The sequence below is a fragment of the Zosterops lateralis genome (genome assembly GCF_965231275.1).
Source record: "Zosterops lateralis genome assembly, chromosome: 6".
NCBI classification, from domain to species: Eukaryota; Metazoa; Chordata; class Aves; order Passeriformes; family Zosteropidae; genus Zosterops; species Zosterops lateralis.
Window position 1 is genome coordinate 45,300,980 of NC_139761.1, and position 16,475 is coordinate 45,317,454.

Genomic DNA, 16,475 nt, shown 5'->3' on the forward strand with positions numbered 1-16,475 from the left:
TGCGTCATCGCAACTGAAATTCAGATAAGGACAATAGCCCTGCAGTACTTGGGTTTATGTATAACAACACCCAGGGGGACAGTGATGGGAGTGGGGGTAAAAGGGAATGTGGGTTTTCTAATAAAAATGAAATATTCTGCATATATTAGTGCAACATTTTTGAGGAAGATTGGCTTAGAAAATCTGTATAGGGAAAGATGTTGAATTGATTGGTTGGTGTGAGAAGAATGAAATGTTTTCTCAGCAAACACTGCTAACTATTATGGATTGTCTCTGCCCCATGGTATGGACCTCAGTAAGGAAATATAAATTTAATTCAGCTTTTTCACTGACTCTGGAGTCCTGAATCACTAGATCCATAAAAAACAACGAGAAACTTTCCTAAGGGTTGCCTTTGGCACTGGACTAGTCCTAGAAATAATTGAGAGCTGTTGGCTGACCCCTGTAGGATTTGTCTCTCTTGACTGCCTCTAATTCAGTTGCTCCCTCTGACGGACTGCAAACAGAATTTGAGCTGGTTTTCCTGGAAGAGCACTTCTGGTAGTAACAGGATTAAAACACTGTCACTTCTTTTCCTCTCCTCCCAAATATATTTCCAAGAGGACTTGTCATCTGTCATGGATCTTTCTACACAAACCTGGCTTTGGCTGACCCCTGAGCTGGCCTTATTTCTCAGAAAGCTGGTGGTACTGCAGGTCACGCTGTGCCCATGCCTTCCCACAGAGCAATTCCACATCCAGCTTTGGTGCAGGTGATTCAGCAAGTCCAACAGAATCATGGATGGCTTAAACAGAAGTGCCTCAAAGCTCCTGTGGGCATGCATGTATGCACACGTGTAGAAAAGGAACCCAAAACAAAAAACACCCAGAGAGTATTCAAAGAATGAACTTGCTAAGTAGCAATAATCTCACTTTGCCCTCTTAGTTATGAAACACTGAGAGGGCAGGCAGTTGCAACTTGGGGCTCCCCTCAAATGCTGTTTCCTGGCATAGTCAGGACTTTGCTCTCCTGTTTTTCTTTAAAAAACTCCAACCTCTTTCAGCTCACATTTTTGTCCAATCAGTCATAAGCTCCATTTAGTTGCAGTTATTTTCAGTATTGCTGTCAAGTGTTTCTGCACACTGAGATGCCAAGCCTGGAAGCATCGTTCTCTAAGCACCATCACTTGGATAACCCACACTCTCCCCAGCACAGCTGTTGCACATGGGGGTCTCCCCTTATCTGCATGCACAACACCCACCCTTCCACTGGGGGTTTCAACCAAGCCAACAATTCCCTGCAAGACACTCAGTGCAGAGGATTTTCCTTTATGGGGTGGTGTGACCAAGGTGCTGGGCTGGGATTCCTTCAGGATTTTGCTTGATTGCAATTTCTTTGTGTGTCTTTCCTCCTCTTGACAGACATGAAGGTGTCTTAGGGAGTGTTTTCAGTGCTAATGTCTCGGTGATTATAAAGTGTATTTCTGTGGGGCTGACTTCTTTCATGTTGGAAGGATGTTTAACCATGTGGCTACTATCTGGAACAGGCTGGGCTCAATGGCTTACTGCTAATTGAGTAAGTAAGATCAGAATTAGACTGCTAAACATTGCTTTAGGACAGAAGACTGGGATTACAGGGCTAAAAATTGCTTCAGAGGGGGAACTTTGGCTTTTCTGCTAAGTTGCTACCTCACAGTGCCTAAAATCCTGACCTCAGAGTCTCTGGTCGTGTTCAAGGGTCCAGTTCTCTGCGTGCTTGAGCTACTGGTGTCGGTGGGTTTCCTAAGCCCGGAATCACGTTCCCAGGCTGCATTGATGGAAAACATGTTGCTGGCACACGTGTATTGCAAAAGATTGGGATGTGTCAACACAGCATTGAGGGTTGTTGCTCTTATCTCCATTGTATTTATTAACCTGGGTCTAACTTGAGTTCTTTCATTTTGCTGCCTTGTTTTTGCAATTGAAAAATTGAGTGGAAGAGCGAAATGAGGGGATTTCCAGTTGGCTTGAACTGGTAGTCTTTCGTCCTTTTCCAGGAAATGACGTTCAGTTTGATTGGAGAGGAGTCTTCATTTGTAAAAGCATGTTTCTTTTCTCCTGGTTTCTCTAATTCTTCCCCTCACATTCTTCTCACATGTATCTTCTTGACACTTTTTTTCCTACTGGAGAGCTCTGATGCACTTGCCAGATGGAGCTCCTGGTGACTGAGATAATGGGCTTAGCAGACACGTTCCCTTTTGTGTAGCTGGGATGTCTCCTCAAATCCAGCTGGGTCACTGTGTGAAAGGGTAAAGCAAGAATTCCTTCACAAGTCCTGCTTGCCATCAGGGCCTAGTTTAGTGCTGTGAAATTGGATATGGAAGGAATGGGACACCAGAGGAGGCTCTGCAGGAGGAACTAAGTCTCTGACTCCCTAATGGAGCATTAGTTGCTCTTGATCACTTGAGATGTGGCTGACATTCACAGCAGAGCTGGGATCACTTAGCTGGAAAGCACTAGCTTTCCTGTTCTGGGACTTTTGCTTACTGGCTGATGATTGTTTTTCCTGGCAGGAAAAAGCTGCTTACTAGACAAGTTTCAGTGGAATATGTTTTGAAGTGGGTTTATCCATACCTCAAAGCTGTTGAAGTATCAGCCTTGTTTGCTTTCTTAGTCTTTTTTCACTAGCCTTGCACTGGTCAATGCAACAGGATCTAAAAAAAGTTCGAGGCCTTAGTCAGATGCACATGATCTTCCTTGACTTCATAAAACATAAGTAAGAGGAGGGTAGCTCTTTGTGATGGGCGTGTGTGAGGGCCAAGACAGCAAACTTCCATGACTTTCATAACACCCCCTGTAAACAACCTCTTGGTTTGAGCTGTGCATTAGCCAGTGGGGAGAAACCTCTGGGGAAAGCTGGTAACGAGGCTTTTCTGTGCCTAGTTTTGTAAAGGGGTTTGGTAGCATTTCATGGTGCATTTGTCTTTGCCTTGCTGCAGGTGAGGCTGGTGCCAACATTATTCGTGTGTCAAAAGAAGCCCGGAAGAGGTTCCTGGGCCCACTCCACCCCTCTTTCAACATGGTGAAGACCATTCGGATGCTGCTGTCCAAGACTTTGCCAGACAATAGCCATGAGGTTGCAGCAGGACGTTTGGGTATTTCCCTGACACGGGTCTCTGATGGAGAAAATGTCATCCTGTCAGACTTCAATTCCAAGGAGGAACTGATCCAGGTGAATGGACTCTTACTGCAGAGGGCTGGGCAGGAACTGCGTGCAGTTTTGTTTTGCCTTGGTCTCCAAATGTCCTTAGTACTGGAGTGTAATTGTCAGCACATGCCAGTATGGTGTTCTGAGGACAGTAATAGTTTCAGCAGGCTTTGATCTGATTCTTAGATTCTGGATTTCTTTCTCCCTCAGGCCTGTATCTGCAGCACCTTTATCCCTGTCTACTGTGGGCTGATACCTCCAACCTTGCGTGGAGTGGTAAGTAAGATTCTAAGACAGTCCTTCATTAAATTGCATACTAATGAGTAGGGTTTGACAATGTTATTGTGTGCCTTCTGGCAGCATTTATCTGAAGAGCCACAAGAAATTCCCAAATGAACAACTTCCAGCAGTGGGTAGGCCTTCTTTCCACTGCTGTTGTGAAGAGCAGTGGGTTTAACATACAGTAATATACAGCAGTCTGGGGAAGGGCTGGCTGGCTTAGCAGAGTGTTCTCATGGCTGCATGGTACAACACTTTCCATCACTGAGGCTCCAGCTGTCTGCATGTGGAAAGAAGTTGGGCCCAGGATAGAAGTCATGAGTGTAGTCCCTCTCCCATGTCTGACACTTCCTGCAGGGCTTTAACCAGTGGTCTGGATACTGGCCCTCTTTTCCATGGAGTTCTTCTTGTCCTTTCTCTGAGGACAATGTTCTGCTGCACACCAGAGCTTTCTTTAAATTGTGTCCAAGACTGTCCAAGAGCAATTTATCCCTCTGTGTCTGCATGTTAGAAATGAAAACACATGAAAGCTGTGCAGAGCTGCAGCATTTCTGGATATTGGAGTCATGCTTTAAGGGCCTCCTGGTTAAGCTTGGCCTCCCTTGTGTTGCACAGGTTAATGAACATGTTAAAAGGCAGGGGTTTTGCAAACTACTACAGTCAAAAGTGAGAGAGAGAGCTGCTATAAAATATGTGCCCTGATTGACCATAAGTGATCTGACCAAAGTGCCTCTGTCAGAGCACAGCATCCAATCTGTTCTGATTGCTACCTGTGTCCTAAAAGTGAGGTCAGTTTTGCTCCTGCATAATACACAGCTCGGCAGGGTTTGTGTTGTGCAAGCATGCTGGTCAGGGAAATGACCTGGAGGAGATGTCCAGTGTTATCCAGCCCTTCAGAGAAGTGACAGAGTCAGTAATGGTTTGGTATTTTCTCACCAACTGCAGGCAGGGCTTTTTCCTTTCAGCTGGTGGGACCACAGCAGTGGCTCTTGCCTTACATCTCCTTGGGGCTAATCAAGGTCAGTGTGCATCAGGCAAAAATCTCACAATTCCAAACTGTATACAACATCAGGGTTTTTGGAATGTGCAGCTGCCCTGGCACACTGAGGGATGGCTTCTCATGGGAAGAGGTGGGGAGGAAATATGAGATGGGGAAATTTAATTCCTACCTCTTCCCCAGAAAAAATATGTCTCTGAAGGGAGATTGCTGATGAGGCGAGAGGTTAAATTGGGTTGGGTATGATCATGGGAAATGGTTTTGAAACAGGAATGCATGGTTCCCAGCATGCCTGTGGTGACTGTATTTGCCACGGGATAAACTGACAGGCCTGGCACAAGGACTAGTTTTCAAGCAAGTGTTAGTTTATGCAAGATGCAAAATCCATATTTTGCCTTCCTCCTAAATTATTTTCCAGTGTTCACTTCTCTGAGATCTGGTAGTCTCATGGAGTGGATGATGGAGATGGGCAGGGGAGTTTAAAAAACCCCAACAACTTAAATATTAGAAATGGAAAAGTCAGTAACTGAGCTGTCAACACACACTATAGTTATGAATTGTCTGCAGCATGTGGGTGAGATGAATCCCTGACAAGGGTCACAAAGCTGGTTGGTAAATTATGTGAGTGAGGGCCCCCCCCTATGCATGGGAGGACATGACAAGGGAATGGAAGTGGGCACCCCAGTCTACGAACCATCCCCTAAAGCTGCTGCTGCTTGTGCCCACAGGCAGCTGGTGGCTCCAGCCTGTGGCTTTGGGCTGTTCTGGGCTTTACAGAAGGCTGGAGAGTGGTTACACTTCAGTTACTGGAGGTTCAGGCAAATCCAAAGAAGTGGCAGCTGAGCTTTACTGAGGAATGTTGTCAGCATTGCTTGGAAGCAGCGGACCAGAGAGTGGGGTGTTCACCTGTACTCCTGGATTTCTATGGAGTCAGAAGGCTTTGCCTGTCAGCTCTGCTGAAGCTGAGCCGTTTTTTCTAATGGCATCTGTGCAGTCATGCTGCCACCCTCAGGGAAACGTGTCTTCTGCATCCTCAGTGCAAAACTAGTGTTGTCCAGCACTAAAGCTTACCTCCTTTTTCTTTAAACAACGTGCATGCTGCCTGCTTTGCTGTGTTCCCGTCCCACTCAGCATGTTGGAATCTCATCCTTGCAAAGGGAGTCAGGCAGATGTCTCCAGCTCTAGCTGTGCTTAGTCTGGCTCTCAGTGGAGCAGCTTTGGGAAGAGGATGACAATGGCAGTTTGCTGTGGTTGCTTCAGGCTTAGGGAACACTGATGCCCACTTTAGAAGGGGGAGAGGGTTCAGTTGATTGTTGGCAGCTCTGTTATCAGAAAACATCTTGTGAACAAGCTGTGTAACTATCTCTGAGAGGATGTTCTTATCCTTGAGTTTAATCTACTCTATCCTTCCACTTCCTTCACTGGCCAAATTCAGGTGGTATAGGAGTCTCTAACTGCCTGTCTTGACGCAGCGTTTGGTGAGCAAGGGCTGCCATGAGCATAAAATGTCCTGTGCTCTGAGTTTGGGCTGCTGTAGCCTACAACTGTAATCACAAGCCATCTCCCATGAAGCTGTAGGCTGTATGCAAAAGGTATCCCTGAGGTTTAGTTTGCCTCCCAAGAAGGCAAACTGCTGTGGAATGCGCCCTGACTCTGTTGCCTCAATGGCAGCTGGCTTGCTATAGTTCAATTTAATTGCTTTCAGCCCATGAGCCTCTGAACTGTTCCCAGGACACAGAGAAGCTGCTTGAGGTGTCTGTCTTGTCTGCCATCCAGAGAAAAAGAGAACAAAGTGCAAAGCACCCTCCAGGCAACATATCCGGTGTTTTCCTAGGTATAGTGCAGCAAAGAGCAGGTCTGCCTGTGAGACAAGAGGAAGCAGGATGCAGAATGGAGCACCTCCTCCTTCCATCAGCATTTCTGTGATCTGCCTGAGTTTGGCCTCTACTGGCTCAGCTTCTCACCCAGCAGAGAGCTGAAAGATGTTTACAGCTGCTGCTTGTAGGGCTGCATAGCCCCTGTGTCATGGTTTGTGTTTAGGTAGAAAGGAAGTGAATCCAGTCAGCAAATTGCAGGATCAACCCTGATACAAAATCAGCAGAACTCTTCTGTAACTGAGGTTCACGAGAGCTGGAATTATTGCTCTGCAAAGACCCCCAGCTTCCTTCTCTTTTGGCTTGACCAACGCCCTTTTCCTTTTATCTTTTGCATGTTGCTTACTCTGTCAAAACCTGTGATAGGGATTGTCTTGCTCAGCTCCTTGTGCAATTGTATAATCCAATGAATGTTTTGAGAACATATTACTGGGGTTGTCCTTCCTGCAAGGGTAATGCAGATGTGTTTATGGTGCAGAAGTACAGAACATTCTCTGATAAGAGGGTGCCTGTTAAGAGCAAAACCCAAGTCCCTTGTGCTCTGTTATCACACCACAGCAAGTGGATTCCCAGTGTGTATGTATGTGTTGAGATTGCTGCTTGACAAGCCTGCTAGCAACAAATCAGCTGGTTTTACTCATAGGTAACAAACCTTCTGCCAGTAGGGACTTGTGTCTGAGCTTATTCATTCTAAACACAAGTGAAAAATGGCACAATGTCACAGTGTGACAGCTTAGATCAGAGCTAATTTGCACTGCAGGTGGTTGTTGGTGTGTATTATTATTTAATTGGACAGCAGTCAGACTGCATAGGAGATGGAAGTCAGCAGTCACACCACTGAATGTGCCTTTCTTATTGAACACTTGTGAGCAGCACACTCAACCAAGAAAAAGCACATAGTAAAAGGAGTTGTTCTAAACAACGCAGCTGTGCTATCACTGGTTTTTACTCCTCCAGTGCTGGTGGGTGTATTCCATTCTCTTCCCGAGTTGTTGGCACAAACAGGAAAAGGGACACAGAATAAAAAAGCTGCTTTGATCAATTGTGAGAATGAAGATGGCTGCATTTGTCTTGATTTCAGAGATATGTTGATGGAGGGATTTCTGACAACTTGCCCCAGTATGAGCTGAAGAACACAATCACGGTGTCTCCTTTCTCGGGAGAGAGCGACATCTGCCCACGGGACAGTTCCACAAACATGCACGAGCTGAGAGTCACCAACACAAGCATCCAGTTCAACCTTCGCAACCTCTACCGCCTCTCAAAGGCCCTGTTCCCTCCAGAGCCACAGGTGAGTTTCCTGGCCACTCCAGAACTTGGGGACCACAGGCCTTGGGCACTGGCTATACTGTGTGCACTTTAGCAGAAGATTCCAGACACTGTTTGTTTTGTATCTTGTGCTATACCTCTCATTCCTGCTCAGAGCCTTGAGCAAGGCTTCCAAGAATGAGACTTGTTCTTGGGATAGCTCGGGAGTCAGGAGAATTCCTCTGAAGCCAGCCTTGTGGTAGGTGTTTGCTCAGCCAGTTTCCACATGGAACTTTCCTTCCTCTGCCCACAGGTGCTGCGGGATATGTGCAAACAGGGCTATCGAGATGCACTGCACTTCCTGAAGAAGAATGGTAAGGCACTGGCTATTTGTAAAGGGCATTGACTTGCCTGTTCTGTGCCATGCTTGGTGCTTTGGCTTTGAGAGTAGTTGATGGTGCATATGAAAGGAGGAAGGGAAGAACTGAACTGTGCCTCAGATACTAGGGTGTGGAATTCTCCTTAGTAAGTCTGCTTCAGCACTTCAGGAAGGAGAGGTGGAGTGGTGACCTTTGCAGTTACCAACACAGTTGCCGGGTATCGGTGCCATTTGGACCTCCTACAGACACCCTGCTGCTCTCCGTGTGCCGCTGGGTCTGTGTGGGGCTGCCCTCAGAGCCCCGGTGCCGGACACTTGGGCGCTGCTCTCCTTCCTCCAGCTGCTGCAGCGCTGGGTGTGCGCTTGCTGCCACCTCGTGTCCACGGACAGTGATGCAGACCGGGATAACTGGGTTTGCACTGCAGGAGGGAAATCTTGCCTGCAAGATGGGTGACTGGCAGATTATAGCAACAAAACTCTGCAAAACAGCACCTTGCAGAACTTAAAGGGGAAATGGGAGAACTTCTTATGGGGAAAGAGAGAATGAACTTAAACCAGCAAGGTTTGTATCTCCTTGTGGTAAGCATTTCCACAGATGGAAGCTAAAGAGGCTGGGCATGACTTCAGCCTGAGGGGCGTTAGGGTGAAGCAAGAATTAGCACTCTAAAGGCCAGGCAGGGCAGCTGGTTTGTGTCATCCTTACAGCAAAACTTCTCTTCTCAGGTCTCCTTAATCGTCCAAGTCCTGCCCGTCCTCTCCTTGCCATAGAAGCGCCTCCAGGAGAGAAGAAAGAGGAAGAAACAGAAGCTGAGGACCAACTGGAGGACAACACTGCCCTTGCTGTTGTTGAAGAGCACATCTTTGAACACTTGCCTCCCAGACTGAACCAAGGTATGATTCAAAGGGGTAGAGATCACAGGTAATCTTCCTGTGCTGCCTGGTCTGCCTCAGAAGACTACTGGAATGTGTGATTATTGTGTATAGCTGGGGCTGGTCATGCCCAGGGATTGAAATGACACCTGCTGAGGGTTAGGTGGATTGGGGGTCTCAGATAAAGTCGTGGCTTATACTGTGGAGGCTGGACTGGGAGAGGTTGATTCATTTGACAGTGTTCTGCATGGTAAGGAGAGGAGGGGGTCTTGCTGCTCACTCCTTTAGAGTCTGATAATGGTGAAAGCTGTTGGTTTTAGCTGTGCTCTTGAAATTACTAATTCTGAGCAAAACTTCCTAAGAAGTGGGAGGTAGTTGCCTCAGGCTGAGTAACTTCTGAGGTATGACAAGAAAAGAGAGTCCTACTGGGGATATTCAACCATGCTTTCTTCTGCCTTCAGCTCTTCTGGAGGCTTGTGCTGAAAGAAGAAGTTTCTTGACTGGCCTCAGCAACATGCTGCCTGTGCGTGTGGCCACGGCCATGATGGTCCCCTACATGCTGCCTCTGGAGTCTGCAGTTTCCTTCACTGTCAGGTAAACCTTGGCCTGGTCCCTCAGTGCTGCTCTTCCCAGTGCAGACAAGAATTTGATGTAGCTGTAGTGTTTGGATGGACAGAGTGGGATTCTCTCTAATTCTGCACTGCTGGTGTTCCTGGGGAAGGAGCTCCTGACAATTACCAGACATGAATAATAAAACAAAACAAACCCCCACAAAACCAGAAAAACTAAGAACTCAAAACTTTTCCTATCTTCCTATGTAATTTAGTTACAGCCACTACTTCCAGCTTAAAGGAAGATTGCTGTGTGCTAGAACTTGCCCCAGAAAATGGTGATAAATTTTTGAGCCTGAAGAGAGACTTTGAGACTGGTGTTCTTTTCATCATATTCCCTTGCGTGGCCCAGCTAATGGTTGTCTCCTGTCTGTTTACAGGTTGCTGGAATGGCTCCCAGATATCCCTGAGGATATAAGATGGATGAGGGAGCAGATGACAGGAATTTGCAACTACCTTGTGAAGAAAGCCAAGAAGAAGCTGGGCAGCCATCTTTCTGCCAGGTATGGCTGCTTTTCTTCACAGCCCTGTTCTGGAGGAGCCCTTCATTTCTCCTTATACCTTTTGAATTCTAGAGACACTATTATACTGGAGCAGAACAAATAAGGCACAAATTGACCAGAAGGATTTACCACTTATGCTGAAAAGCAAATCTGGTCCATGGTTTCTTGGCTTCTTTAATTGTTTTATAGACTCAGCACGTGGTCCCCTTCCTTCATCCCATTATAGGGCAGACCCTGTAATGAAGTTGTCACTATAGCAGTAGGTTAGAAGATGTCGGTCTGATTAAAACAGTATGCCAGCTTATTTCATGCTCCTTCTAGAAGACAGAGGTGCTTGTCTTTGTGGCATTTGCTGGCCCAGGATCCCCTGAAAGTCCTTTCCAAGAAGTACTTGTGTTCAAATGACCTTTTCTGCCTCAATATCCCAGCCTGGTTTTGGGGGGGAGGGAATCTGGTGGCCAGGGAACAAGGGAGTTTCCAAATGAGACTGAGTGCTTTGGGCCTCCGTGTGTGCCTGTGTTTCTGGACTGAACTCCTGCAATTGCCCCTGCTTTGAGGCTGTGGCAAGACTGTTGTGTGGATGAGAATAAGAAACTCTCACAGTAGTAGTCAGGGGGAGCCAGCTGTGATTTGATCCTAGTACAAAGGTGTAATTCTTACCCCAAAGAGTTCATGGTCTGAATAACTGAGAGATGTGAGGGGGCAAAATGGGCACACAGAGACTTCTCACTAAAATCATGTAGTCATTTTAGTACAAAACAGGACTGTGGTACTGGAGCTCTAGTCTGGTGACTTGCTCAAGCCTTCCCATGTACTGAGTCTTTGCATGTGTTTGCCTTTCAGACTTTACTACCACCTGGAGCTTGGAGGGCCCCAGAAGATGCCAATTTCTCCCCCGCCACCTTGTGGTGAAGCGCTGCCCATGTGGATAAGAAGCAACCGCTCGGTTTCTGATGTCATGATGAAGTGGGAGGAGTATCAACGCCAGCTCATGCTGGGCTTGCTCTGCATCAATGTGGACATGCAAGCCTCCCTCTTCCCTCGGGAAGGGTTTCAGTTAAAGCTTCCACCTCTAGACTGTGCAAAAGAGTGCCTGCCACTCTTCTGAGCCTGCTGCTGTGAGGGGATGAGGGTGGGTGGGATGGGCAATGGACATAAGGTGGGACCAGTCTCATCCCTCAGCAGCAGGCTGCCCCTTGCTCCTGAAAATGCTGCAAAGGGGATTTCCCCGGGATGGAGACTGGTGGAATTGACTGTAGCCATTTGTTGTCCCCTGGGTCAAGCAAGGAACCTTTGTGTTCACAGATACACACAGGCTGATTCCTTGCTCTAACTTGTGGTGAGGCCTGGCCATTGCCTGTGGCCAGGCTGATGCTGACCCAGCTGGGCTCTCCCAGGTAGTGCACTTTGAATTGCCACTGGCTTTTTACCGCCAAAAAACCAGGATGTAGAGGACGCTCTCAAGTTCATACAGCTTTTACCTCCCTTGGTTTTTCAGAGCATGTGTCTTGGTTCCTCTCTGACAACCCTTAGCTCTTTGTGCTACTGGAAGATGAAGTAGCCTCTTGCCAAACCAATTTTTCTCATGGCTTTCAAATCTCCTCTTGACTTTCTTCTCTGCTGAAACCATGTCCTTTCATCTCTCCCTTAATTGCATCCATGCTGGAAGCCAGAGCTGGTCCTGCAGCAGACTACACTGGAACTGCAGAAGTGTAGAAAAGTTATGTATTTTCCCTGATTCATGTTGTCCTGGTCTCTCCCTTTTTGGTTAGGGTCCTGAAGGAACTGCTGTGACTTGAACTCTGAGTGTTAAGTGATTGAGCTTATTTAAAGAAGTAATTTTGACAGATTTTTTTTTTCCAGGGAAACACATTGAATTTGAGGCCCTATTCCTGACTCTGTGCATGGAATTGGTGTGGGGTTGCCCTGAAAAATGCTCAGCCTGACTATCTCAGGATTAGCTTAGTAGCTGAAGCAGTATAAAGTGCTTGTAAGATGAGAATTGTGCAGGGCATGTTATTTTTGAGAGGCTTGTGGTGGAGTGTCACAGAAAGTGCTGTGGAAGTGGCTGCCTCTGACGGGTCATTTGGGCTTTGCTCCTTAAGGGACTGTACAACTGAGGCAAATTCCAAGTGGATGATACAGAATGGATCTCCTGCCAAACTGAGGCTTCTGTCTCTCTTTTGCTCAGAAAGTTTGGTTGTTGAGACTTTGGAGTGAGAAGGATTTAGGCTTGTAGCTACACCAGCATCACAGCTTGTCTGTTTTGTGCTGTGGCTCACAGGTCCTGCTCTGCAGCTTGCAGGAGCAGGAGCATGAGAAGTGAAGTGAAGACTGTTGATGCACATGCAGCCACTTGGAACTGGCTCCTCTTTGTCTTGCCCCTTAAAAGACCAGAGCTGGTGGGTCTGTAGCAGAGCAGGACTCTGCCTTCTCAGAGGTGGTCTGGTCATGGCTTGTGTGAGAAGTATGAACTTCCTGTTTTTCATAGGGTGAGACCTGGCTTCCTGTGGGGATTGCATGGATTTAAGCTGAGGTCTTCACACTCTTACAAACCCAGCTCCTGGTATCTTATTCTGCTTATCTTATCTTGCTACATGAGGCGTCTTCTACCTCTCCTAGCACAAACAGTGTGCAATGGCCAAAGCAAAGATATGCTGTCTTTGCAGGGGAGCAGGACAGGGTATCTGAAGCTGATTATGTAGCCTATACATGAAATAGCGATTTTTAATAGACTCTGTTTTTTCTGTTTAGATTTAGAAGGGGAAAATAAACCCAGAAGTTGTGCTAATAACTGGAGAAAGTAGTAAATCTTCATGAGCAGTGTGGGCGATGGGGTGGGTGCTGTTTCCTACGAGCACAGTTGTGCACTGGGCATGGGTTTGGTGTTTGTGTGGAGACTGATAAGCATCAGGACTTCCCTGCAGTGGCTGTGCCAAGCTGGGAGGCAATGGAGTGGGCCTCTGCCCAGGAGATGCCAGTGCAAGAATGAACTTGTGACTTAGATTGTCACCCCAACTGCCCTTGCTGGATGTAACCTACCTATGTAACACAAGGGCCTGTGTGGCTTACAAAGCAGGCCTGCACTTATGCAGTCAGATTTAGTCTTAATCTTTGCATAATTAAGTCAGGGAACAGGGAAGTCACTACAGGAAGAGAAAAAATTGGAGGATTCTGAAATCAGAATAGAACATTCAATTACAAAACAAGTCAATCTTGTGATTGTTTAAAGCCCACAGAAAAAAAAAAAAAAAAGATGCTAGTGGAAGTAAACCAGCAACAAGCTACTGTCATTTAGTGGGAGCAGGATGAATTTGATGAAAATTGGAATTGAGAAGAAGTGTTCATTTTGTGGTTTGGTATGGGATTTCTTCCACTGTTTTGGACTACCTTCTTGAGGGAAATTGCACATGCACAACTACTTAGATTGCTAAATGCATATCTCTTGTCCCTAATGCACACAGAGGAATTGGCAAGAACATAGAGATATTTAGAGGTAAAAAATGAAGGCATTTTATCCAGAAGCAAAATGTATGAGAGGGGCAAAACTGCATAAGGAAAATCTTGTGTTTAGAAGCTGCTGCCCTTTTGACTTTGCCTTTTTTTTTTTTTTTTCCTGAGTTAATATATGGGTGGAGAAAAAATGATACAAGTATTTTTTTCATCCCTTCTTCTCTTCTTGGACTGGTAAAACCACTGAGTGATTATGTAAACCACTAAACTATGAAACAAAATACTCTTGGCAACACAGTGTGCTAAGAAGTTGCAACTTGGTACCCTTATCCCTTGCCTTTTGCATCAGAACTGACTGGTCTAGTGTGGACTGGGCTGATGCCACTGTCTTCCAGTGCACTGATCCAAAAGGCTTGGGGATTCTGGTTCATGCATTTCAACATAACAACAGCTGTGCCTGGTAAAAGGCTTGAGTTTTCACCTCATCTGTAGTTTAATTTATTATATTAACTTCTCGAAGAGAAACTTTTGTAAGCTTCAAGCTATAACCACAAATCAAAGCCTGGCTTTAAAAATAAAGGTCTAACTCTTCACAAGGAAATTCCTGGTTTTCCTATGGTAATTTGCAGGGTGTGAACGGGTACTGGGAAGGTACCACTCTTTATTAACCCTTTCTTTGCCTTTTTTATTCCTCAAGTGATACAATGGCTATTGTGTGATAGCTTATTGGCTTATAGATTTGAGCTCTAATGAAGGAACTGCAAATCTGTCAAAAATACTTCAAATTACCCTCATTTTCCTTTTGAAAAGTTTCACCCATTTGCTTGAAATTCTTGCTCATTCATCACAGATTGCAAAGGATGAAGGAATTAGGGAAGATCACCTTTCCCACTGATGTAGAAAAGGGCTGTGTCAGGTTGGTGAGTGGCTTTTTGTTATGCAGTGCTGCCTTGTCTAGATGAGACCCCACTCTTTTTGAAATCTCTGAAAACCTTGTGATCGGCTCTGGATTGGATATGGAGGGGTTTATTGTGATAATGCTCACTGGAACTGTTCATCCCCTTGTTCTGTGTGTACCTCATGGCATGCACAGTTATTTTCTGGGCAGCCATTGCTGATTAACCCTCACTTGCCAAGTCCATAGGAGCAAGGCCATCTGTGGCAGTCAGTCCCTTCCTCTCCAAAATGTGTGGCTGGGCAGCCCAGCAGGGCCTGTCTGCTCTCCAGACTATGGTGAGTGAGAGGTCAGGTTCCTGGACAAAAATTCATATTGTATCCATGCCCAATGGTCCATATAGCATTTACTGGATTCCTGCAGGAGTCCCAACCTTTGCCATTTCCACCATTTCACATAGAGGATCTGTGCATTCAGAAATCCACTTTTTTTTCTCCTTCCTGTGTTATTACTTGCTGCTTTTAACAAGGCTAATGGTGACCTTGTTGTGCATCTAACCAGCCCCTAACCTGTACAACACTGTAGAGTTGTTTTGTGTGTAACGGTCCGTGCCTATGGCATGCTCTGTAACCCACAATTAGTGTGTAGTATAATTGGTTTGGTTTGCTGCCTGCCCTACTGCTAATACTTGGCAAGCTGATTTTCAAGGGGTAGGAGAAAATACAGACCACTATGTATAGGACCTAGGAATTGTTTTCTCATGGCTTCTTGGAAGGCTGTGTACCTGCAACATGCAGACCAGAGAATAAAAGAGAATCTGTTGTCTCTCAGCACTAGGGTGCCCCTAAGTACTTTTATATTCCCCAGTGGTTTTATTAATAAATAAAAATTATCTAGTAATTCAGTACTTCCTTGGAGAAAAGAGCTTTCACTTTTGCCAAAGTGATTGTGGGAGAAATACCTGAAACTCTGTGTGTGTTTATTCCTTAGGGGGGGTCCCTTTCTACTAAACATACGCTGGCTGTGGTGGGTGGCAGGGCCACCAAGTCAGAGGGCCTTGCCAACAATTTTCTCAAGCTTTGTTTCTATCTTCTTAAATCAGTGAGAGAATGGACCACCTCACCTGGCTGCCATGTCAGCCAGCTTGTTTGTGCCAAGCACACGCTGTGCCTTTACAGTGGGCTCTGGTGTCTGTCTTTGAGTGCAGCACGAGTTGCTCCCCTGTCCTCTCCCTCCTCCCCCTTGCAGGCTGGTGGGACATTGCTCCTTTTCTGACCTGCAGGCAGCTCCACTAGGCCAGCCCCTAACTGCATCCATCTCACTCTGTGGATCCACATCAGCCTTCCTGCACAGGGAGGATGAAACTCTAGTTCCAAACAGAAGACTTGGAAATGTAACTTTGAAATAAATACCTCTCACTTCTGGGGTTTTCTCTTATTCTTGAAAACAGCATCTAAAGCAGCTCTTTGAGCTTCATATGTCGTGGGACTCCACTGCTGCCACTGAATGTGAGAACACCTTTAAGCACACAACACATGTGGAGGTCCTGTGGAAATAAATTACTGGTGTCAGAGCAGCAACTAGACCAGCAATAGCATACCCAAGTTATGTATTTACGTGGCAATGTCACTAAGTAGTGTTCACAGTCACTTTAAAAGTTCAGTATTAAATTGTTGATGCTTTTTTTCCCCTCCTGTTTCTATTTTCTAATGTTTTGCTGAAGAAAATGTAACTATTTATTTTGGCAGAAATATATCTTCTAATAAAAACTTTCTCAATATATTTACCTGGCTGTGGTCGGCTGCTTCTCTTGCTATTTAAAGGTTTATTAAATATTTTTTGGATGTGCTGTAGGATGTGGGTTTGTTTTGCTAGGCCCAAGCCCACTGAGGTTCCTCTCAGGGTCAACATTTATCAGTACACCATAAAGGGGGCATTGATCTAGAGGTGGAAAAAGGGTGCATTTTGGTCCAGTTCTGATTTACTCAAGCCTAAGTGCTATTAGCCTCTGTTTATTGGAGCTTTCTGGCAGACTTGGGTTTCCAGGAGGAGTTAAGCACCCTCTTGTGGGAATAGCAGGTGTTTGGCACCTGTGAAAGAATTAGTAAAATGTTGTTCACAAATTTGAAATTTCTCCATTACTGGACCACTTCTTGAGGAAACTGACCCCTCTTTCTACAGCGTCTGTTTCCTTGCTGGTG

At 45.9% G+C, this 16,475-nt stretch overlaps 1 protein-coding gene across 1 annotated transcript in view; it reads left to right on the forward strand.

Annotated features, from left to right (window-relative positions):
* Positions 1 to 15,696, forward strand: part of PNPLA2 (patatin like domain 2, triacylglycerol lipase) — a 28,547-nt gene extending 12,851 nt beyond the window's left edge. Inside the window, exons 2-9 of the mRNA XM_083864329.1 lie at positions 2,957 to 3,189; positions 3,376 to 3,441; positions 7,397 to 7,606; positions 7,877 to 7,937; positions 8,666 to 8,833; positions 9,274 to 9,406; positions 9,804 to 9,926; positions 10,770 to 15,696. Of these exons, the coding sequence (XP_083720455.1) occupies positions 2,957 to 3,189; positions 3,376 to 3,441; positions 7,397 to 7,606; positions 7,877 to 7,937; positions 8,666 to 8,833; positions 9,274 to 9,406; positions 9,804 to 9,926; positions 10,770 to 11,034 (1,259 nt within the window). The 3' untranslated portion in view covers positions 11,035 to 15,696. The remainder of the gene's footprint in view (positions 1 to 2,956; positions 3,190 to 3,375; positions 3,442 to 7,396; positions 7,607 to 7,876; positions 7,938 to 8,665; positions 8,834 to 9,273; positions 9,407 to 9,803; positions 9,927 to 10,769) is intronic.
* The last annotated feature ends 779 nt before the right edge of the window (positions 15,697 to 16,475 follow it).